The sequence below is a fragment of the Engraulis encrasicolus genome, chromosome 20, assembly GCF_034702125.1.
Source record: "Engraulis encrasicolus isolate BLACKSEA-1 chromosome 20, IST_EnEncr_1.0, whole genome shotgun sequence".
Taxonomy (NCBI): Eukaryota; Metazoa; Chordata; class Actinopteri; order Clupeiformes; family Engraulidae; genus Engraulis; species Engraulis encrasicolus.
Window position 1 is genome coordinate 35,351,935 of NC_085876.1, and position 24,132 is coordinate 35,376,066.

Below are 24,132 nucleotides of genomic sequence, written 5' to 3' on the forward strand. Positions count from 1 at the left end.
CCCACCTCCCATATTCTGAACACCAAGCATTTTTTTGTCCCTTGATAATATTCAGAAATTTGAATGTGAAATTCATATCTATTGACAGTACAAGTGAGTACTATCCTAATGATTTATGGAATAAATTGTTTTATTATATGAGAGCATACTATACTCAAGGCTTATGGCAAACAGTCCCTTCTCTCTGCGACCCCCTTTGCAGTTCCTCCATGGCCCATTAGGGGTCCCAACATGCAGTTTGAGAATGACTGCAGTGTAGGAGTTAGGCCCTATAGGTATAACAGTGCTTACACCTTTCATGTAATTCCACTAAACAAAGGAGGCGTTACAGTGAAGTAGTGTGACTTTGACTTTATGTGTATTTACTACAGTGTTTGACTTTAAAGGACTGTGTTATTCTGCATTGGCTGGGATCTGAGCCAGGAGTTTCATGGTTATACAAAGATCTGTCATTTAAGAACATTGGTGATGGGCAAAAGGGTGCAAAGAATTGCCACGGGGCTACGGATGTTTTATTAAAATGCATTTTATTTTAAAAAGAGCTTACTGCATATCTAGCAATACACTTAAATTATGACGTAATGCATTTCTCAAGAGATGGATCTGAGTAGATGTCTGAAGCTTCTCTGGTAAAATTCATGAGCAACAAGAAGGTATATTCACAATAATGTAGTGCTTTTTTATTAAAAAACAAACAAACAAACAAACAAAAACAAATAGAATATAAAACCAAAAGTAAAAACCAACAGCATTTTATGACTTTAGAATCATAATTACAAACTTTGAACCAGAGTGGAAGAAGTTTTGACAAACTGTACACAACATCACAAAATGTCTGCCAGTCTGCCCATATACAATGCTTGCATCTTATTTTGTGATTGTCTAAAAATAACTAAACCAATCACACAAAAACACACAAATACAAGAAATACAAGCATCATAGTTAATGACCGCTATCACAAAAAACGGAACCATTTTTTTCCATTAAAAAAAAAAAAACAACAAAAGAAAAAAAAAAAAAAAAAAAAGGAAATTAAGAACATGATATCCGGCACTGACAGTTAATCGCCTCTGGGTTCTGTCAAGTTCAGAAATATCACGGGTTTTTGTTTTTTTAGTGTTCAACACTTTGCAGCAAAAACGAGGAGCCACTTTTGTTCAATCTCCTCTAGACAAAAAAAAGAAGTAAATAATTAATTCATATGGTCAATATCTCCATAGCTACAGTGACAGATGTCATGTCAGCTTCACTGTAAAATTCCCCCCCAAATGCCTTCCAAGAAAGTTGATACTTTTTGACAATCCTTTTTGCTCATGCAAGTTACATTGAATTAGGAGTCTTTTTTTTCTTAGGCGACGGGATTCATATCGTTCTGGTTGCTCAAAACCACTGGGTACCTTCCTTCCCACCCCAAGCTTACTTGTGACGAGTATAGAAATACAAATGGCATAATAATAATTAATAATAATAATAATAATTAATAATTAATAATAATAATACATATAAGGTTGATTCCTGTACAATACAACAAAATCCATTATCAAGATATTGCTTTAGGAGACTCCCCTCACATTTTCCCAGTCAGTATGTACATAGCTTGGCACTATACAACGCTCCGTCCTGTCAGTTGTTTGTTTCATGTTTTTATTATTTTAGCCTTCCCTGTCTCCCTCTCTTGCTCTCGCTCTCTTTACGTCCTTGCCAAGAGGGATAGACACACACACGCGCACACACACACACTCATACAGACACACACACACACACACATACACACACCTGTCATTTCGCACAGGTGCAAGGGAAAGGAAAATCTCATCATCACAATCTGTTATTAACATTCTCCATGGCAACCAGAAGAAGAAAAAAACAAAACACCAGGAAAGAAAGGATTCAAAAGAACCGATATGTCCCCTTCTCCCCCTCCCCCTCCCAACAACCCCCTTGAACCCCTTACAGAAGACCTGACATCACGAGATGCACTGCTTTCGCCGTCTCTGTCATAATTCATTCACTTCTACCGTTTCGCCTGTTAATTTGAACCGTTGATATATTTTTTATCATTGCTGTCAAGCCCTTGGATATTGTTTTCTTTTCATGTTTTTAAGAATTATGGTGTTAACACTAACACACACACACACAAAGACACATACTCTAGCACATACGCATAAATACGCATATGCATACAAAGTCAGTCACAGTCAGACACACACACGCTGCGCGCGTGCGCACACACACACCAGTCAAGGACCACGGCATCATAAGGCGAAACTCAGACCAGCTCCAACCTCCCCGTATAGCCTGTTCGCTAATCTGTTCTCTCCTCCTATTCGCTGGTGAAGTTGAACAACTTCAAAAAACACAGGGCGGGACTATAGTTAACTCACAGACCAATCACGAAAAAGCTCTGCTTGACAGACACCCCCGACCTTCCTCTCCAAATACTTCCTAAGAGTATTACAGTAAAACAGGATAAGGAAAACAAAGAAAGAGAGAGTATATTTAGTAATTCATCTGTAATTTTTTGTTTGTTTTTTTGTCGTTTTTTTCTTGTTGTTTGCTATGTTTTATCTTCTGTTTTACAATACTGGGTGTGTGTGTGTGTGTGTGCATGTGTGTGTGTGTTGCGTTCTGGGAGCCTCTGCTGTCCATGGTGTCAAAAGTGCAGTTTAGCCAAAGCTCCTCCTATATAAGGTCCTCTCATCTCCTCCCTAAAACCATCCCCCTCTCCTCTCCTCTCCTCTCCTCCTTCTCCTTTATCTCTTGGCAGTGTATAAGCGTGCTACACTGCACTTCCTATGCCTATTCAGCGTCCTATGCTTAAACCCCAACCCCGCCAACCCCATCCCCAAACCCAACATTTTTATCCCAACACACTTGTCTTGATGGGGACCAAAAAGCAACGGCTCATCTGGCCTAAGCCACTATGGGCCACAAGGGGGCGATACAGCCCCATTTCGTTTCCTGCTGCTGTTTTGCCGCTGTGCATCCCTAAGTTCAGTACCTGGTACTGGGAGCCTCTCTGCCTCCCCTCCTCCTCCTCCTCCTCCTTTTCTTCCTCTCTCCCTCCCTCACTCCCTCCGTTTTCTCCTCCTTTCCCCGTGCATGTCCACTATGGAGAGAGAACAGGGGCTGAAGGCATAAAGGCCCAGGCTCTCCTCCTTTGCTTGTCGTTTTCTCGGCCATCTCCTCTGGTTAAGGTCTGAGTCCCTTTGGGAGTTTTAAAAGTCTTTTATTTATTCAGTTCAAGGCTTTTGTTTTCATTTCAGCTTTTTTTCCTTCTTCTTCGTTAAATGTTTGCTTTAAGTTTGCGTCATAGAGGTCTCTGTAAAGTGTCCCAAAAAAAAGTCAGGTTCCTATGTGTTGTTTTGTTTTATTTTTTGTGTGTTTTGTTTTGACACTCATTGCATCTTCTTGGGGGGGTTTGAAAACGTCAGGGCACCTGGGTGCTATGGAAACATCCGCCATGTTGCCCTGAGAAACGATCTCTTCCTATGCACCCTCTAAAGGGGGTAATCGTGTAGCTGTGGCAGCACACAGAAAAAGAAAGAGACCTCTGTTTTCATCCGTCTCTCTCTCTCTCCGTCTCTGCTCCATCCTTGCTTCTGTCGCTTCGCTTCTCCTCCCCTCTTCTTCTCCTCGCTCGCCTTCCCTTTTCTCTTTCAACCCGGCCACAGACAGGGAAACAAAGCTTGCCAGGGTTAGCAGGGTTGGTCATGATGTCATTTCCTGCCTATCAGGTCGCCCAATCCCAGCGTGCGTCTGCGCAGCTTCCTCCCAGAGCCCTCCTCCAACAGGTAGGTCACGTCAATCACTGCAAGAGGAAATCATTATTAGAATAGTTAAATATACTGTCAACTCACAATCAGAATCTCACACGATACATCTCTTAATAAATACACTGTACATGTAGTGTGCTACTGTAACACTTAATCCATTCATAAATTAGCATTGAGTTGGTCAAAATTTCAATTTCAAAAAGTCAAAAATCAGTCAAAATCTCAACTTAGAATACCAAAATCGCACAGGTCTACAACTGGAGCCAAAACTACAAACATGCAGTGTTTTTGTTTGTAGTTGCAAGCCAAGCATACTGTACATCCTCTGAACGTCTCACACCCTAACACCCACACACAAACACAGGATATCTCTTCTTAAAAAAAAAAAAAACCCTGTTGACACATTTGGCTGGAAATGGCATAAAAAGGAACTAAGCTGTACATGTTTTTTTTTTTTTTTTAATTTGTATCCACATGTGTTTATAAGTAAACAGATAAAAATATCTATGTTTAAAAATATCCACATACATGTAACCAACACCTAAGCTGTACATAAAATGTCTCCTAATAATAACACTCGTAATCCCTCGTAATAACGCTGCTGTTGACCCATGGCATGGGGTCTCCTCTGACTATGGGAGTGGCACAGAAATAGCACAGAACCAGCAGTGTTGCCAGATTGGGCGGTTTGCAGCCCAATTGGGCTGTTGCGGATGGCTGTTTACAAGGAAAAAATGGCATTAGGTATCGTTTTCTGCAGACAAATGGACATAGAAAAGAAATTAATAGAATTTGGTTAAAATTTGTAAGGATTTAGTGCCTCCTGGCGTTTTTTCAGCATTTTTCGGCTGGTAATCATCCGTCACATCTGGCAACACTGATGAACCAGACCAACAGCACAAGAAGTCCAGTTGCGCACAAGTAAACTCTTTTGATTACGCATAACTTCCTTTTTCTGATTTTTTATAACGCTCTGTATTTCTCACTTCTCTGAATAAACTTCTTCCTCTTCTCTCCTCTCCTCTCGCCCGCCTTTCACCATGTGTCATTTTCAACATCTTTTCCCCTCCACTTCTCCTAAGTACCTCTCTCTCTCCTCTCTCTCTCTGTCCTCATGTGTCCATTTGAAATTCTTTTCTCACTTATCGTAACCCCTTCCTCCTCCTCCCCTCTCCTCTACACCTCAGCTGGCCCCAGGATCGGATTAATGCACAGGCTAGATATGGCTGCACCCTAGGGGCCCCCACCACAGGCAAGATATGGCTGCACCCTTGGGGACCCCACCACAGGCTAGATATGGCTGCACCCTAGGGGCCCCCACCACAGACAGGCAAGATATGGCTGTGGCCTAGGGCCCCCCACATGCCAGGGCCCCCCTAGCAGGTGTGTGTGTGTGTGTGTGTGTGTGTGTGTGTGTGTGTGTGTGTGTGTGTGTGTGTGTGTGTGTGTGTGTGTGTGTGTGTGTGTGTGTGTGTGTGTGTGTGTGTGTGTGTGTGTGTGTTATTGGATAAATGTATCAAGATACAGTATTAATAACTTAGTCTTCCATGTCAAGTAGAGTTTTAAATCTTATTATTAATACTCCTCTTGGTTTGGAATTGTGACACCGTCTATGTGATGTTGTTATGAACTTTGCCTTCCGTGGGGGCTTTAAAGGGACACTGTGTGAGATTTTTAGTTGTTTATTTCCAGAATTAATGCTGCCCATTCACTAATGTTGCCTTTTTCATTAATACTTACCACCAGCATCAAATAAGAGTATTAATTTATGACTGGAAAAATTGCACTTTTCATACATGAAAAGGGGGCTCTTCTCCATGGTCCGCCATTTTGAATTTCCAAAAATAGCCATTTTGAGCTGCAAAAATGACTCTACTTGGACCATACTATAAAATATTTGTTTAATACTCAGTAAACTTTCATGTAAAGATCAAATTTGGCAATAGGCAGCCCAATTTCAATAAGCAGCATAGTTGCAGTACCTTTTTTGACCATTTCCTGCACAGTGTCCCTTTAAGCAACCTGTAGCCTTCCAGGCCTTCTTATTCCGGCCCTGGCTGCCCTGAATATTTTTTTTCAAAAGAAGACGCTCTCTGGCCACTGCCCTTCCGTCTCTCAATCTCTTCCATCCTCCTCCTCCTCCTCCTCCCTACAATTTCCCTCTCCTCTTTTCATCTCCTGGTCTGCTTTCCATGCCTTATTCATCTCTCCCTCAACTGCTAGGTGTCTTATCTCTCCTGCCATCTCCTCTTCCTCTCTCCTCCTCTCCTACTCCACTGTCCACTCACATTTTACCTCCGCTACCCTTTTACCTTTCATGTCTTTGTGCTCTGTCTTCACACTATCTGTCTCTCAGCCTACTGTACTCCTCTACCCCACATCCCACACACAGGCCATCTCTCTGCTCTTGGCTCCATGCCTAAGCTTAACACCCGCCATCAGACAGTGTGTCACAGTGTGTGCTCTTACTCTGAGCTTCTTAACTTTTTCTGGATGTTCCCTTTCTCTCTCTGTGTGCACCTGCACACGTACAGTATGCAGGCACACAAGCATACACATACAGTACATCCACACACACATTAATTTACACATACAGTACATACAGGTATGCACATGCGCGCACACCATCAGTCAGACCAGTTAGCATCCTCCTCACCCTCTCTCTCTCTCTCTCTCTCTCTCTCTCTCTCTCTCTCTCTCTCTCTCTCTTTCTCTCTCTCTCTCTCCTCCCCACCTCTCTCTCCTCCCCACCTCTCTCTCCTCCCCACCTCTCTCTGCTTACCCTGTTTGCTGGGCGCTCTACTCCCCACCTCTCTCTAAGTACCCCTGTTTCCTGGGTGGCCCACTACTCCCCACCTCTCTCTGCTTACCCTGCTTGCTGGGCCCACTACTCCCCACCTCTCTCTGCATACCCTGTTTACTGGGCCCACTACTCCCCATCTCTCTCTCCTCCCCACCTCTCTCTCCTCCCCACCTCTCTCTGCTTACCCTGTTTGCTGGGCCCACTACTCCTCTCTCTGCTTACCCTGTTTGCTGGGTGCCCGATGCAGCATCTCCAGCAGGATCTTGTTGAGCCGGTCCCTCTGGGCCTCTCTCCTGCTCATGGGCGCCCCCGTGTGGTGGTGAAGTGGCGACGACGACAGTGAAGAAGGCGTGACCTCTGACCCCTCGGGTCTGTCGGCCGAGGAGACATCCCCCAGCTCGCGCCGCTCCTCCATCTCCTCCCCTTCCTCCTCGGGCTCGTCCTCCTCTTCCTCCTCTCCGTCTGCTGACGGTTGGGGCCCTGACGGTGGCGGCGGTCTCCCTCCCAGCGATCCTGTTTCTTCCTGGGAGCTTGCGTCTCCTCCTGCCTCCTGCTCCAGCCCTGATGCTGATGCGGATCCTCCTGGTCCTCCTGGTCCTCCTGCTGCTCGGCTGCCCATCACCTCCTCAGCGTCGCGGGGGAAGGGAGTGGAGGAGCCTCCCGGTCCTCGGTCCTCGTCCTCTCCGGGCGCTGAGCCCTTCGGCCGCTCGCTCTTCCAGGCCGAGCGACCGCCGTTACGCTTGTAGTTGTCTGGCACATAGTGAGGCTGGAGGAAGGAAGGAAGGAAGGAAGAAAGACAGAAAGAAAGAAAGAAAGAAAAACAGAGAGAAAGAAAGAAAGAAAGAAAGAAAAACAGAGAGAAAGAAAGAAATGAGACATGACATCATAGCATGAATTGCAAAGTAGTTTTGACCCTTTTAACACCAACACCACTTGACCTGTCGCGCTGCACATAAAATCCCCTCCCTCTCCCCACACTCAGCTCAGTTCTTCTTTTACTGTAAACTAACGCTCCTTCTAAGAAAGCACAGAGCCTATATTTACTCATTTGACTTCTTCGTAAACTAAATACAACACCAACACCCACTGAAATGCTTTACTGAGACCAAAAAAATGACACCAAAGGTCAGTCAGACAGTCCCAACTTCAGTTAAAGGAACTCATTGAGACCACAGCAACTAACACACTTCAGACACAAAAAAGAACCTCCACATTTCACCACCCACCCCCAGCTCCAAGGCAAAGGTCAGTCAAGCCGAGGACACATGCGTGCGAAACAAGCAAAGTGATGAGTGGCTAAATTCAGTGTTCCATTCTGACGACTTAAGGGTCGACAGGTCGTAGCAGCAAATCAAATCACTTGAAACATTTATGTTGTTGGCCACTGCAGGCGGAATTAGCTCGTCGTTTGCATAATATTAAACTTGGACGAATACTTTTCGCCCTGTTCGCTTCTCTTTGCCCCAGTTTGCTTCCGTCATAGAAATGAATAGCGAAGTTTTCTTCACTTGGCCAAATTTGCGTGTTGGTGACCCCGGCGTCAGTCAAGGTGCATTCAGGCCGACAGAGAACCGTGCTGTGGCCGTTCCCGCACCTAATCTCTAATCGACCGCCACAATTCTGAGCGTTCAGGCACCCGAAAGCTAGTTCGCGTTTCGAACCGAAAAATACTTTGTTTTACTCTGCGAACCATGACGAGAACATGGACATCAGCAGGTTCATCAGGGTAGAAAATGCTCACACACGGAAAAGGTTCAGAGTCTGGTATGAACGCGGGTGGTTCGCAGGTAAGCATTTAAATTCCAAACTTAACTGGTGCAGGCACCGGCACCAGCACCAGCACCGTTCTGGTCAGACTGAAAACAGTATCTGTGAGTCCCAAGTCGAGAAAGGTGAACTCACCGAGAAGTCCCTCTTGGGGGCCAGGCGCTTGGGGAAGTGGTTGAAGGCAAAGGTTTTGGTGCAGACGGGGTAGCGGTTACGGTGGATCTTGTAGAAGAGGTGCGCCGACTTGTCTAGCCGATAGTCGCAGATGTACACGTCTTGCTCCTTCACACCTTTGGGCCTCCCTATACAAGGGAAATGGAGAAAACAGGGTTAAAAAAACAAACAAATTCAATGTAATTTTCCATATATTGTCCCTGACCGACTGAGACCTTGTATCTCCACTTTCTATTACATCTTCAATGATTTATTTTCAAAATAAATAAACATTCTTGCATTCTCATTCAATTATAAAAGTCATATACTCGCCAATTGTACTCATTTATATATTATATTTCAAAAATAATTTTGTACAGTGAATTAGTTTCTGATTCTGAAAGGTGGAGATGGAGAGGACTCTGCCAGACAGCAACGGTATGGAGATGTTTGGACAACACAGGGCGCTATGTGGTCTTCAGGCGATATACGTAGTATGAAGGGCAATACAATGCGATAACAAGAGAATACCATAAGAAATGTGTCATGCACAAATTATTTTAAGCATGATTTATCATTTGTTTTTACAAACTGATTCAAGTGATTTTTGTATTAAAATACTTCCAGCTCAACACTGTGGTCTTTCATTAACAGGACTAGACTTTATAACACTGGGGTTTCAATGCTACTACTGATGATAGGCAGAGTGACTTGTAAAAAAACAAAACATGTGGATTTTCAGACTGGTACACTCCTTTTTTCCGTGAACTCTTCAACTGTATTGATTTAGATGTGAAGCGATTTCTCTGGAATGTCTCGAGCATGTTGTTATGGGAAGTGCTGAGTCATACAGCAGCAACACACCAGGATGGCCCCATGTGAGTCAGAGCATGTGCGTATGTGAAAGTAACCGCCTGGGTGGGTTTGTAGTGGGGGCTGGAGCAGGACTGGACTGGACTGGTCATCTGGCACACAGGGTATTTCCCTGGTGTACCAATTGTCCTGAGGGGCCAATGCCGATGCTGTTTGTTTGTTTTTGTTTTTTTTGCATGTTTGTTCAATTTTTGATTTTCCATATACAGACCGGGCGTTCATTTTTGATGAGGCAACCCATTGGCATACAGTATCTTTAAATTAGTGGGCTGAGCGAATTATAGAATTGTGTAAAGCAAGGGGGGGCGCTGGCCTATACCAAAATGCCCTGGCTGGTTTTCGGTCCCAGTGCAGCCCTGTTTGTAGTGGAGGCTGTAGTGTAGTCCATTCCAGGACTTAGTCGGCTTACCAACACCAAAGCACCGCCATGTAGTAATTCCCTACTACAGAATTCCATCATGGCTTGACCCAGTTTTTTTAAAAGTTTCACAACATGAACATTTTGAGTAAACAAGTTTGAGTAAATACTGTGTCCTGAATTCAGGTTTAGTGGTTTGTTATAAGCAGGACAAATACTGTAGCTTTTCCAGGCTGTGTATGAGGATTTGTATATACACGCGCGTGCATGTGCGTGCATGTGCGTGCGTGTGTGTGTGTGTGTGTGTGTGTGCGTGCGTGTGTGTGTGTGTGTGTGTGTGTGTGTGTGTGTGTGTGTGTGTGTGTGTGCATGTGTATAAGAGATTTTATGTCTCTGTATCTCTGAGTGTTCATGCGTGAGAGTGTGTGTGTATGCATCTCTTTGTATGTGCATTTCTCCGTGCACGTGTGTGTGTGTGTGTGTGTGTGTGTGTGTGTGTGTGTGTGTGTGTGTGTGTGTGTGTGTGTGTGTGTGTGTGTGTGTGTGTGTGTGTGTGTGTGTGTGTGTGTGTGTGTGTACCTTTGCAGAAGGTGTAGAGGTCGAGTACGCAGCAGGTGCCCACCACGGCCTCCAGGGGGATGATCTCGTAGAGCGGCACCCTGAACAGCTCGTTCTGGTAGAAGCGGCGCGAGGGCGAGTGGTGCGTCTCGTGCGGCCGGAAGTAATGGTGGCCGAAGGCGAAGCGCTCCCCCCTACACAACAGAATATGTTACACTGTCAGATTACATGACATTACATTACATTACATTACATTACACTTAGCTGACGCTTTAATTCAAGTTTTTTAAGTAGCCATTGTGTGTGTGTGTGTGTGTGTGTGTGTGTGTGTGTGTGTGTGTGTGTGTGTGTGTGTGTGTGTGTGTGTGTGTGTGTGTGTGTGTGTGTGTGTGTGTGTGTGTGTGTGTGTGTGTGTGTGTTGTGTGTGTGTGTGTGTGTATGTGGTCAAAGGCAGAGAAACTCACCCTGCACACCAAATACAGTGAAATATGATCAATTATTAATATTACCAAATACAGTAACATATTACCAAGTATTACCAAATACAGTTTCATATCAACAAGTATTACCAAATACAGTTACATATTACCAAGTATTACCAAATACAGTTACATATTACCAAGTATTACCAAATACAGTTACATATTACCAAGTATTACCAAATACAGTAACGTATTACCAAGTATTACCCCACTTAACCCTATTTATCAGCTGCCATGTACTGCAGTTGTCTAGTGCATATGAATGTACATATTATCAAACCCAACACATTATATACACCTCAGAATAATTCTAAAACAATGAAGCCTTTCAAAGTCAAAATCCCTGCTCACGTAATAACAGTTTTCCTTTTCTGACAAAAAAAGGTGTTTTGTTTTTTGCCCCATAAGACTTCTCACTCAAAGACAAAACATGAATTTACAGAGCGAACCAGACAAAGCGTTAACACAAAATAAAAATAAAAACAGAGACTACTGTGTTAGTGTAGTGAGAGAGATTCAGATAACAAAAAAGCACAGACTACTGTTCTGTGAGCGGGAACAGCTGTCAGGGTGGTTTTCTTACATGCAACGCTTCATGTGCCACTTGCTTGATGTAATGCAACACTTGCTTAATGCATTTGTCACCTGTCGTGCATGCTCTCTGCGCTGCGAGTGTACATGTGTTTGTAGTGCCACATGTACTTTACTGTGTGTGTGTGTGTGTGCGTGCGTGCGTGCGTGCGTGCGTGCGTGCGTGCGTGCGTGTGTGTGTGTGTGTGTGTGTGTGTGTGTGTGTGTGTCTGTGTGTGTGTGTGTGTGTGTGTGTGTGTGTGTGTGTGTGTGTGTGCATAAGGATGTGAGAGTGAGTGCATGGGCGTGTGTGTGCATGAATGCACATATTTGTCTGTCTGGCTCTATGCTTGCATGTGTTCATGACTAAGTCTATGTGTATGTCTGTGTATGTGTTATGTGTGCTGTATATGAATGTCATTGTGTATGAATATGATTTGTATGAGGATGTGTGTGCGTGTGTGTGCATGTGTATGTGTGTGCATGAATGCAAATATTGGCTGGCTGGTTCCATACTTGTTATGTGTTAATGTGTTTATCATGTGTATGTGAATGCGTGCATTTCTGTATATTTGTTTGTGATCTTGTCTGTGTATGAATGTGTTGTGTGTATGTGTGAGTGTGAGTCTGTGTGTGTCTCAGCGCCTCGCTGTCTGGCATTGTGTTGCTCTTCTCCCCAGCTAACAGGCTGTTTAGAGAGCGTGTGACAGACCATGTGTGAAATGCACATCAGGATGCTAGGCTATTAGTGTGCTGTGCGGCGCAGGGTAAACCAAACCCCGCAGAGGAGGCTGGCTGGCTGTGTCTGTGTGTGTGTGTGCGTGTGTGTGTGTGTGTGTGTGTGTGTGAATGTGTCTGTGTGAATGTGTCTGTGTGATGTGAATGTGTGTGTGTGTGTGTGAGAGAGAGAGAGAGAGAGAGAGAGAGAGAGAGAGAGAGAGAGAGAGAGAGAGAGAGAGAGAGAAAGAATGTGAACAGGAGAAAGAAAGGGTGTGTGTTTGTGTGCCTGAGTGTGCGTGTGTGTCTGCACTGTGTATGTGTGTGTGAATATCTGCACTGTGTTTGTCTGTGTGTATACATGCATGTTTGCACTCAGTGTGTATGCCTAAACATACATGCCTAGAGTGTCTATGCCTACACATGTGGGTAGATGACGGATAGGCAGCAAAAAAATTTTTTTTCACAAAACATTGTTTATGAGGGGAAAAAGTATATGTCTACGTAGTGCAGCAATTAATCTTTCAAAAAATCCAAGTGGTCACAATGTTGGTCTATTCATTGATTATTTATTTACGTTGATAAAGCAATTTGCTGAAAATATGTCCTTTGGTGTGACGTTAAGAAATAAATATATTAAGTAATGTAGAAATGGCTTGATGGAGTTTTATGAACATATATATTTATTGCAATTTTTTAAAGTCTTAATTTAATGAGAAATTACCATTTAAGTATTTTTTTTCCCATTAGATGTGAGATTATTAGAAACCTTCCAGGAAAAACAGGGATATCTTTCTTTTAAATGTTCAAAATTGTCCGAATTTATACTAACTTTTCAGGGACGATAATTTGTTCTTCCCTAATGCAATATTCAGTGTTTATCAAACATATTGTTTAGCTCAAACAAATATTTGAGCGTTTAAAACATGTCACACCGTAAGACATTCATGTCACGCTAAAGGACAGAAATGCAAAACTGAGCCAGAAACAAATATATCAACATGATTATTTTGTCTTTTGATCATAATATAATGTTGTAGTCAATATGGACCTACACTTTACACTTATAAGTCTTTGAATCGTCGATTATCAGCCTATCGTAACTCTTCATGACAGCCATGCGGTCATTAAATGTAACCTGCAGAGCTCATAAGACTCTGAAGTGTGACCTTGGCATGACCATCACACTTTTGTAGATATGCTATGACTGTCACACCATTGAACCTGTAGTGTGTAGTGGCCAGTGCCTGTTTGGTATCTCAAGCTGGACAGCACATTTATGCTGTATATTGAGCTCTCCACAGCATACTTTATTCATCTATACTCCTCTATATACTCTCTCACTGATCTTTCCTTCACTGTTACCGTTATATTTTATGGTTTCAAAGCACCATTAATGACATTTTATATCATTTGACAGAATCTAAAATCAACAGCAAATATTCATCAACAATGCATCAAAGTATAAATTCCAAAGGCCAATAAAGGAATAAGTAATTTGAATACACAATATTTATCTAGTCAAACAACAAAACAAAACAAAATATGTACTACCAGTTGTTTGAAAAGCTATTTCTCAAATATCTAGTCCATTGGTATGACCTGTTTGTCCTTTGGTGTGATACTCCAAAGTGTCACACCATAGGACTTTTACCATCACACCATAGGACTTTTACCATCACTCCATAGGACTTTTGAGCTTTTGAGTTAATTTAAAGCCATGTCGTTGCCAACTGAAATACAATTTCACCTTTAGTAAGGTGCATTTTCATACATCTACATAAGAAAAAAATATGAAAAATATACACTATTGTCAAAATGCATTTTATGGCTGTCACACCAAAGGACTACAAAACTAATACATCTTGTGGTAGCAAAACATAATTGATTGACTGAAGAACTCTGAGAGAAAAATCTAAAATCCACTCTTGCCATTGGCTTCTTAAGGGTCTAAAGTCACAATTTATGTACCGCTGGAGCTTCAACAATAGATAATTATCCACAGAATTAACCAAAAATATGATGTCACACCACAGGACATTGTTTTCTGCGACAAAGTTTCATAAGTCCATATGGTCTCAGAAAAACAGGAAAAAAATTAAGCATTGCCACTTGCTAAAATAGACACCTTGAAAAACATGCCAGGTTTGTTTAGACAAATGACTGAGCTTTGATTATTTATTTAAAAATGTTATAATATGGAGAACCAGGCTTGCCTCAGTCACACCATAGGACAAATGTGACATTTGACTCAAAATTAAGTATACTTATTTAAGCTCTGTATTTATTACACATTACTTTTTCACAACAACGACATTAGTTTAATCATTTAAAGCATTGACAATTTTGAAAGCATGAATTTACTTAATTTTAAGAGCCTGCGACAGCAAAATTTACACGTCACGTCATCTACCCATGTGTGTGTGCGTGTGTGCGTGTGTGTGAAACCTGCATTGGTGGATTGTGAGTGAACATTGTTGTATCCGTAACATTTATGTCCTTATGTGCATATTATGTATTGGCGACATAAATAAAGTAGTTAAAATGCGCGTGTGCGTGTGTGCGTGCATGCGTGCATGCATGCATGCCTGCGTGCGTGTCTGCCTTTGTGCGTGCATGCGTGTGCGTGCGTGCTTGTCTCTCGGCTGCTTACTTCTCGTTCTTCCAGAGCTTCTCGATGCGGAAGATGTCCAGCTTCTCCCTGTTGACGTGGGACAGCAGCCTGTAGGACTGACGCACCGGCTGGCCCTCAGGGGTCCTCTTGCTGTCCCTCATCAGGTACACACAGTCACCTACACACACACACACACGCACATGCGCACGAACACACAGACACACACACGCATGAACGAACGAACACGCACACACACACACGCATGAACACACACGCACGCACGCACACGAACACACATACACACACAAACACATGCACGCACGCACGCGCGCACACACACACACGAACACACACACGAACACACACACGAACACACACACGAACACACACATTTAGTTAGTGATTTGTTTTTGCATCCTCACTTCTTATGCCAAAGCAATCCCCCAAACGCACACACACATTCTCACATGCATACACGTACATACTCACATGTAAACGGAAATACATAAAGGACACTTTGATATTTGTACAAATTTAGTTCAGCTCCCCTTGAGCTTACCATCAAACAAAACCCACCCACACACATATACACACACACACACACACACACACACCTTGGTGTAGCAGCAGGTCGTCTCTGAGCAGGCAGATGTAGTAGATGGATCCCACCTGGGCGTAGCTGGGCTGAGGCACCATGGGCACTTCCTGTGGGAGACAGACATTATATACGCCTGAATTAAACAGGGAAGAAAACCAGCTGCCACGGATGCCTTTTTCCTGTTCTTTCTTTTTTTTTTTTTCAGTATATTGGATGACATTGCACTTAGCTGACGCTTTCATTTATTCAAAGCGACTTACAGTTATTATTATTCAGGGTATTGGTTACAGTCCCTGGAGCAATGTGGGGTTAGGTGCCTTGCTCAAGGGCACTTCAGCCATGGATGGAGATGTAGGGAGAGGTCAGGGGGGATTCGAACCTGCAACCCCTAGATTGAAAGACCAACTCTCTAACCACTAGGCCACAGCTGCTCAAAGGCAGAATCCAGCAATGACCCCGACGTGATATGAACACGCAACCTTCTTTTCAGTATATTATATGAGGTCTGAGGACTCTGATGAAGGTGCTTGTCGAAATGTTAGTGTTCCCAAAATGTCTCATGGCCCATATACCGGTATACTCATTATTTTGATTTTGCTGTCCCTACCTTTTCACAACCATAGTCTAGATCTGTTAGTCAGTGCCCTACTTGGATATATATAAGACATACTGTATACATAAGATTATTACAATGCAGTTCTTAACTACTGGGGATATTGATAAGCTTACTTTTGTTATACATTAGTTATTCAATATATTGAAATGTTCACTTTGTTTTTCCTTATTCCCTGTCTTGTTGTCTGGCCCAGGGCCCATGCAGTCATAATTTGTCCCAGGGTAGGAGCAATGAAAATGAAAATGCTTGAAGCCTTTCTTTCTTTTATTCATTACAATGCAGGTGTGAAGCAGGTAAATAACTAGAAGATTGAACTGGGAAAAGCATGGCACAGAGAAAACCGAAGTAAAACCCCAAGCTGTGCTGGCTTCAAACAATGAAATAAAACATTGACATCCGACTGATAGGCGTGTACAGTGCAACACATTTGATTCCTCTCTCCTCCAGGGATGAGCAGAGAGACATACGGATGGTCAAGGTCAAAGGTCAAGGTCACCTACCCGGTCCACAGGGCGAGGGTCACACTGCTCACACAGGTAGTGCTCCACCTCCGCCTCCAGACGCATGCAGTCACAATGCTGCCACACCTGGGGGGTGGGGAAGGGAGGGAGGGAGGGAGGGAAAGAGACAGACAAGGAAGAAAAGAAAGACAAGGAAGAAAAGACAGACAAGGAGGAAGAGAAAGAAAGAAAGAAAGAAAGAAAGACAGAAAGAAAGAAAGAAAGAAAGAAAGACAGAAAGGAAGAAAGACAAGAAAAGAAAGACAAGAAAAGAAAGAAGAAAGACAAGAGAAGAAAGGGAAGAAAATAAAGGCAAGAAAGAAAGTTAGAAAGAAATAAAGAGGGGGGAAGGGAGAAGGAGCGAAAGAAAAAGAAAAAGCAAAATGAAGGAGAGGGAGAGGGATGGAGGGAGGAACAGAGATGAATGAGACATTGAGAGCGGACACCATGTCAATCCCCAGTGGCCATTACATAATCCTCTCATGTAAACTAATGTGCAGATTATAGCACACTGTCTCAAATCCCAGAGTAGATACTAGAGACGCTGATCCCATCAATGTGTTTGTGTTTTTGTTTGTGTGCGTGTGTGTGTGCGTGTGCGTGTGCGTGTGCGTGTGCGTGTGCGTGTGCGTGTGCGTGTGCGTGTGCGTGTGCGTGTACATATTTGAGAGTGTGTGTATGAGCTCACGATGCACTTCTCACACTGGATCATCAAGAATGCATGTCACAGACTGTGTGTGTGTGTGTGTGTGTGTGTGTTTGTGTGTGTGTGTGTGTGTGTGTGTGTGTGTGTGTGTGTGTATGTCTGCATGTCCTCACCATGCACTTCTCGCACTGTATCATGAGTCCCTCGTCCTTGTACATGCCACAGATGCAGCGGATGACGTCGTCGTCCTTGTCGTGACTCCCGCCGCTGCCGTGGTGATGGTGGTGGTGGGCGTGGTCTCGCTCCAGCGAATCGGAGCTGTCCGCCTCGCTGGCCGTCTCGCCCACGATCTCGTCGATCTGGACGGCGGCCTCGTGCCGCGCACCATAGTACGCCTTGCGCAGCCGACACACATCGCGGCCCACCGCAGACTTGCGACCATAATACTTCTGAAAAGCGGGAAAGTAAAACGTTGTACCTCAATCAGTTTTAGACGTATGATGTTGACTACGTCTAACTGTTTTAGTAAAACCCTCTGATGAAGACTTGCGACCATAATACTTCTGGAGAGCGAGAAAGTAAAACGTGGAACTACAATCAGTTTTAGACATATGACGTTGATTACCTATAGTGAAGTAATACTATCTGATGAAGACGGAAGCTAAACCATCGAAACATATGAAAACAGGTGATAGATAAAACGTGTAGATGTCTGAGGTAAAAGAAAAACCTAAGGTTAACTTTCACAGAATCAGTTTTGTTGGCCAAACATACCCACCGCCAACTTACGACCATAATACTTCTGAAGAGCGGGAAAGTAAAACGTGGAACCACAATCAGTTTTAGACGTATGACGTTGACTACGTCTAACTGTTTTAGTAAAACCCTCTGATGAAGACGGAGGCAGGCGTCGAAACATGTCAGGTAAAAGATAAAACTTTGACATGTCTGAAGTTGAAGAAAAAGCTAACTTTCACAGAGTCAGTTTTGTTGGCCAAACACACTGTGCTTAGATTCAGGGATGGTGACAGCTTTGACCAGGGAGGAGCTAGGGAGTATTCTTCTAAGTATTCATTATGAATGGGAAAATTGCACTTTTCATAAAGGGGCTCTTCTCCATTGTCCACCATTTTGAATTTCCAGAAAGTTTTTAGCTGCAAAACTTACTGTACTTTGGTCATACTAGTAAATATTAGTTTATTATTTAGTAAATATTCATGAAAAGATCAAATTTGGCAGTAGACAGCACAGTTTCAATGAGCAGCAAAGTTGCAATACCTACTCTGGCCACCACCCTACACAGTGCAACTTTAACTCACCTAGAGTTTGAAACTTTGATAATGACTTTAAATATCATCTGGTTACACAATGACACAGGTGCATAGTGTTCCAAAAAATTCTTCTGACTTTGCACCACTTCAACTGGAGTACCGTATGTAAATGTGTAGCTGTGTGCTTGCGTGTGTGTGTGTGTGTGTGTGTGTGTGTGTGTGTGTGTGTGTGTGTGTGTGTGTGTGTGTGTGTGTGTGTGTGTGTGTGTGTGTGTGTGTGTGTGTGTGTGTGTGTGTGTGTGTGTGTGTGTGTGTGTGTGTGTGTGTGTGTGTGTGCGCGCGCAAGTGTGCATGCATGTGTGTGTGTGTCTGTGCATATGTGTGTCTGTGCATATGTGTGCGTGTCTGTGCATTTCCTGACCTCTGCGTTGCGGAACACCTTGAGCATGTCGGCATCGAAGGCCTCCACGGTTTTGTAGTGTCCCGTCAGGATCTGCTTCTCTATGGTGGTCAGATCCAGAGGGTCCGACACCTTCTCATAGTACTGCGAATTCCTGAGGAGAGAGAGAGAGGGGGAGGAAGAGGGAGGGAGAGAGAGAGAGAGAGAGAGCGAGAAAGAGAGAGAGAGAGAGGGAGAGAGAGAGGATGAGAGATAGAGAGAGTAGTTTTTTTATTAAAAGGAGGAGGGGGAGAGACAGAGAGAGAGAGAGAGAGAGAGAGAGAGAGAGAGAGAGAGAGAGAGAGAGAGAGAGAGAGAGATTAGGAAACAAGGGAAAAAGTAAGATATACAATAATACTCTAACGACAAAGACTTTGCAATGATCTTAACATACACGGTTTATTTTTTCACAGGGAGAAAAGACTCTTACCTTTTCCTTGAGGGAAGGTTGAGCAGAGGAGCAGCAAGCGTTTGACCTGTGGAGTCTAAAAGAGGACGACACGGTCAAAAACTGCTTGGTGTGAACACTGACAACATGCTAATAAAAATGCTAATGACGTGTTTTTAGCGCAGTAGTGTTATAATCGCGTGGAAATACTTCACATGCTGATAGCACTAAATTTCGAGGCCGTGGTGGGTTTATGATGGTACCCCCACACCCCCCTTCCGACTGCCTCACCAGACAATTGCCCAATTCATCCTGTGTGATCAGACTGGGTTTCTCCCAATTTTCACAATTCTATCACAGAAGTGTTTTATTCATTATTTGTATTTAGGCATAATTCCATCAGTGTGTGTGTGAACTGATTCTTGTGGTTAGTGATCATTGTCTGTCACTGTGTGTGTGCGTGTGTGTGTAGTGCATACTGACCCTTGTAGCTGGTGATCATGTCACAGATCTCCTTGAAGATGTGAGCGAGGCGTGCGGTGCGCGTCACCTCTGTGTTCTCCTCCGCCGCGGCCAGCCGACGCGTTCGCACTGAGCGAGACGTCTGCAGCGCCGAGAACTGCGTCAGGAACACATCTGATGCACAAAAACACACACACACACACACACACACACACACACACACACACACACACACACACACACACACACACACACACACACACACACACACACACACACACACACACACACACCTTTAATATCAGAACCTTCCCATGCACATCCAATTTCTTTTTTCCAGGTGCAGTTCATGTGACGTGATGTTTCCTCTGAGGAAGGGCTCGAAACGTCACGAAAATTAAAAAAAAGGATTAAAAGGGACCTCATCGGTGTGCAGGTTTTCCTTGCTTTATAGCAATACCTTGGACAACCAGGCACATTCACACACACTCACACACACACACACACAGAAACACGCAGCACTCACCTGACTTGATGTTGCCGTCGTCTCGGATGACGTTTCCCCAGCGCGTGTAGGCCGAGAGGCTGCCGCTGTCCCTCTCCCTCTCCCGCTCGCTCTCCCTCTTCAGCAGCTCCTGTTTCTCACGCATGCGCTCCCAGTTACGCAGCAGGAAGACGCGGTGCTTCAGCACAAAGTTCCTACAGTACAACACACAGGCATACACACACAGATTATAAACACATGTACACGTACAACACACACATGTGCTCACAGTTACACAGTTAGCAGGAACACACAGTGTTTTACCACAAAGTTCGCCCATATGGACATACACATTACACATACAAAAACATACAAACACGCACTCACACATACAGTACAGATGCACTTTCACACGCACATACAGGTACTCTACTTACACTCACGAGCACAGACATATTTCAGCAGGTCTTTGTAGTGGGTCAGATGGAGAATGGAGCATGTAATTGGGTGAATACGGCCACTATCTCCTTAAAGGGACACTGAGCAGGAAATGGTCAAAAAAGGTACTGCAACTATGCTGCTCATTGAAACTGGATTGGCTATCGCCAAATTTGATATTTACATGAAAGTTTACTAAGTAATATAAACATTTCTAGTATGGTCCAAGTAGAGTCATTTATGCAGCTAAAAATGTCTATTTTTGGAAATTCAAAATGGCGGACCATGGAGAAGATCCCCCTTTTCATGTATGAAAAGTGCAATTTTTCCGGTCATAATGAATACTTAGAATTTGATGGTGGTGGTAAGTATTCATGAAAAAGGTAACATTAGTGAATGGGCAGCATGAATTCTGGAAATAAACAACTAAAAATCTCACACAGTGTCCCTTTAAGTGCACGAATGCATCATGGCATTTATGTTTGTGTGTGTGTGTGTGTGTGTGTGTGTGTGTGTGTGTGTGTGTGTGTGTGTGTGTGTGTGTGTGTGTGTGTGTGTGTGTGTGTGTGTGTGTGTGTGTGTGTGTGTGGACACTAAGAGCAAGGGGTTATTTATGGCAGAGTGTGTGTTAGTGGGTTTGTGTGTCGCTGCTGGCCACTACTTCAGAGGCTGATGCATGAGCGTGATGATGACATAATGGAGAACTATAAATGGGAAGTGTGTGTGGTGTGTGTGTGTGTGTGTGTGTGTGTGTGTGTGTGTGTGTGTGTGTGTGTGTGTGTGTGTGTGTGTGTGTGTGTGTGTGTGTGTGTGTGTGTGTGTGTGTGTGTGTGTGTGCGTGCGCGCGCGAGTACGAGTGCGTACTGTATGTGTGTGTGTGTGTGCGCGCGCGCGTTAATAATACCTTTTCCAAAATATTTGGATCTTCTACCCTGTTGCTTGTCTCTTGGATCCAAATAAAAGTAATCAAAATAATCAAGTGTGTGTGTGTGTGTGTGTGTGTGTGTGTGTGTGTGTGTGTGTGTGTGTGTGTGTGTGTGTGTGTGTGTGTGTGTGTGTGTGTGTGTGTGTGTGTGTGTGTGTGTGTGTGTGTGTGTGTGTGTGTGACGGACCTTTCTCTGTTGGACATGGGCTTCATGAGCAGGTGGGGATAAAACTTGCTGCTGTCACTCGACTCCTCCTCCTGACGACAAAGAAGAGGGGGGAAAAGCAAACAGGGGATGAGTTAAATTATATTACATGTAGGAGATGCTTCTATCCAAAGTGGCGTATGATTGTTTGGGTTCAAGGTCATGGTTACAGTCCCTGCAGCAATGTGGGGTTAGGCGCCTTCCTCAAGGGCACTTCAGTAATGGGTGACAGTGTTAGATCACCCACATTCCTTCTTGTGCACAGCACTGTAGCCCTGCAACCCTCTAACTTCAAGGCCAAAGACTTCATCATTGCAGCACGGCATATGTTGTGTGACTGTGTCTCAAATGGTGCTCTTGTGCACTTCAGGCACTATGTTTCAGTGCGTATGGCGTATTGATTACGCACTGAGAGTGCTCGAAGTGCACAAGTGCACCATTTGAGACACAGAATTAGTGTTGCCACCTGTCTCAGTTTTACCTGATTGTCCCCCGTTTATAACGGTCTATCTTTGGGGAAAACATTTTCCCTAAACAGTGAATGAAGAGAGCTGTTGACTACAAGAAACGGCCGACTGGGTTGTCAAAATGTCCAGGTTTGGTTGTCAGACAGAGCTGGCAGCCCGACTATGACTGTGTCCCAAAATGTCCACTCACTGACCGCATAGTACACAGAATAGAAGGTGAATTACATGGTATTGTTTCCATTTCAGTGGATAAGTGGCCATGTCTGATTTTATTGCACTTTACCAGATACATGTATGTATAGTTGACACTTGGTTAGAGAATTGGTCTTTCAATCTAGGGGTTGCAGGTTCGAATCCCCCCTGACCTCTCCCTACATCTCCATCTATGGCTGAAGTGGCCTAACCCCACATTGCTCAAGGGACTGTAACCAATACCCTGAAAAAATAAAAACTGTAAGTCGCTTTGAATAAAATGAAAGCGTCAGCTAAGTGCAATGTAATGTAATGTAATCGATCAGCGAGCCTGTTACCGGATTGTGCGACTAGAGTACAGACAGGTGCCATATTGATATTAGTCCACTCACCCGTTTCTTGAGTTGGTGTTTTGACTTGCGCTTCTCCTTGAAGCGGCCCAGTCTCCTAGCCCCGGCCCCGGAGCCGCCGGCCTTGTTAGGGAGCCCGTTGATTCGCTGGCTCTTCCCGCCAATTATGCCTCTGCACTCCTCCGAGCCGCACATACACGCTTGCTGTTGGGGCAAGAGACACCGCACAGAGAGTTTAAAATGAATAAGTGTGCAAGTTTGGATAGTTTGGGTGTATGCATGTTCTTATTTCTGTGTTTTTAATGCGGTCGTGTTTGTATATTAGTAAAGTAAAAGTAAAAGTAACAAGTCCGACAGGCGGACAACAGATGCGTCCGTCTATGCCCGTTCTGAACCTTTTTTGCCCAAACGCCCCCTTGGCCTCCTCATAACCTGTCAAGGCAATTTATCAATAAGCCTACCATGTACTGTATAAGCCTGGATTTGAAAAAGTACCATAGGATTTCAACAGTGTTGGGCAATTTACTGAAAAACTGTAATGCATTGCTGATTACATGTTACTGTCTTTTCAAAATAATCCCTTACACTACATTTAGCAATGTGGGGACCTAAGGCGAATTTAGCTTAGGGGGGCCATCGGTCCATCCCATATCACATTTTTTTTTAACATAAAATCTCTATTTTTGTTAGGCTATTTTTTTTTTTTTAATCACGATTTTTTATTTAAAATAAATAAATAATTACAAACATAAAAAACAGGCAAACATTACAATGAATTACAATGAAACATTTCAATGAATAGGCTATTTGCAATTTTGCATAGGCCTACATTAAATAAACTAAAATGTGAAATTCTCTTTTCACTTTAATATGAGAGCAGTGATGTCCCCCCCTCACTGAAGTGTTATTTCATGTGTGTGCATGATGCTGTCACCTATTTGAAGTGACGTTGATGTTGGATTTCATGGAATAGGCCTACTTTTAAATGCCGCTTTGGGAAGATAAGAAAACAGAGTAGGCGACAGGTGAACTGTATTTCTGTCAAAACAGTGGTTTGCAGGCGTTTGCGTTTTCACGTGGATATTGTCTTCGTGGGCCGTAACAGACAAACCGTAAGTTCCATAAACTAATCAATGAGACATTGGCTACGTGTACATGATGTTTTTAAGTCCGATTTAATAAATGCGATTTAAATAGATCGGATTAAGAGTTATTTTGCGATGTGTATACATGGCACTTTCACTTAAATGCGATTAAACGTCTGGGGAAAATAAAGCATTGCGATTGGACTGAGGACGCACGTGCTGAACGAGCCAAATAAGGCACGGGGGCGTGGTTCAATGCCACCGAGATGCAGGTCATCTTCCCCACGAAAATCGTTGCCTCAGGCGGACTGAAATCACAACATTTCCCCCTTTCTCCCTGGATCATTTACAATGCTACATTAGCTACCCTGTTAGCATAGAAAAACGAGTGGTC

The 24,132-nt window shown here is 43.7% G+C and overlaps 1 protein-coding gene across 1 annotated transcript in view; it reads right to left on the reverse strand.

Annotated features, from left to right (window-relative positions):
* Window positions 1–992: 992 nt before the first annotated feature.
* The window catches only part of ash1l (ash1 (absent, small, or homeotic)-like (Drosophila)), a 72,394-nt gene continuing 49,254 nt past the window's right edge, over window positions 993–24,132 (reverse strand). Inside the window, exons 12-25 of the mRNA XM_063185812.1 lie at window positions 22,696–22,857; window positions 21,627–21,697; window positions 20,119–20,291; window positions 19,614–19,766; window positions 19,173–19,227; window positions 18,725–18,857; window positions 17,206–17,481; window positions 16,387–16,473; window positions 15,287–15,377; window positions 14,712–14,850; window positions 10,311–10,483; window positions 8,483–8,649; window positions 6,803–7,346; window positions 993–3,812 (exon numbers count right to left, since the gene is read on the reverse strand). Coding sequence (XP_063041882.1) covers window positions 3,721–3,812; window positions 6,803–7,346; window positions 8,483–8,649; window positions 10,311–10,483; window positions 14,712–14,850; window positions 15,287–15,377; window positions 16,387–16,473; window positions 17,206–17,481; window positions 18,725–18,857; window positions 19,173–19,227; window positions 19,614–19,766; window positions 20,119–20,291; window positions 21,627–21,697; window positions 22,696–22,857 — 2,316 coding nt within the window. The 3' untranslated portion in view covers window positions 993–3,720. The remainder of the gene's footprint in view (window positions 3,813–6,802; window positions 7,347–8,482; window positions 8,650–10,310; window positions 10,484–14,711; window positions 14,851–15,286; window positions 15,378–16,386; window positions 16,474–17,205; window positions 17,482–18,724; window positions 18,858–19,172; window positions 19,228–19,613; window positions 19,767–20,118; window positions 20,292–21,626; window positions 21,698–22,695; window positions 22,858–24,132) is intronic.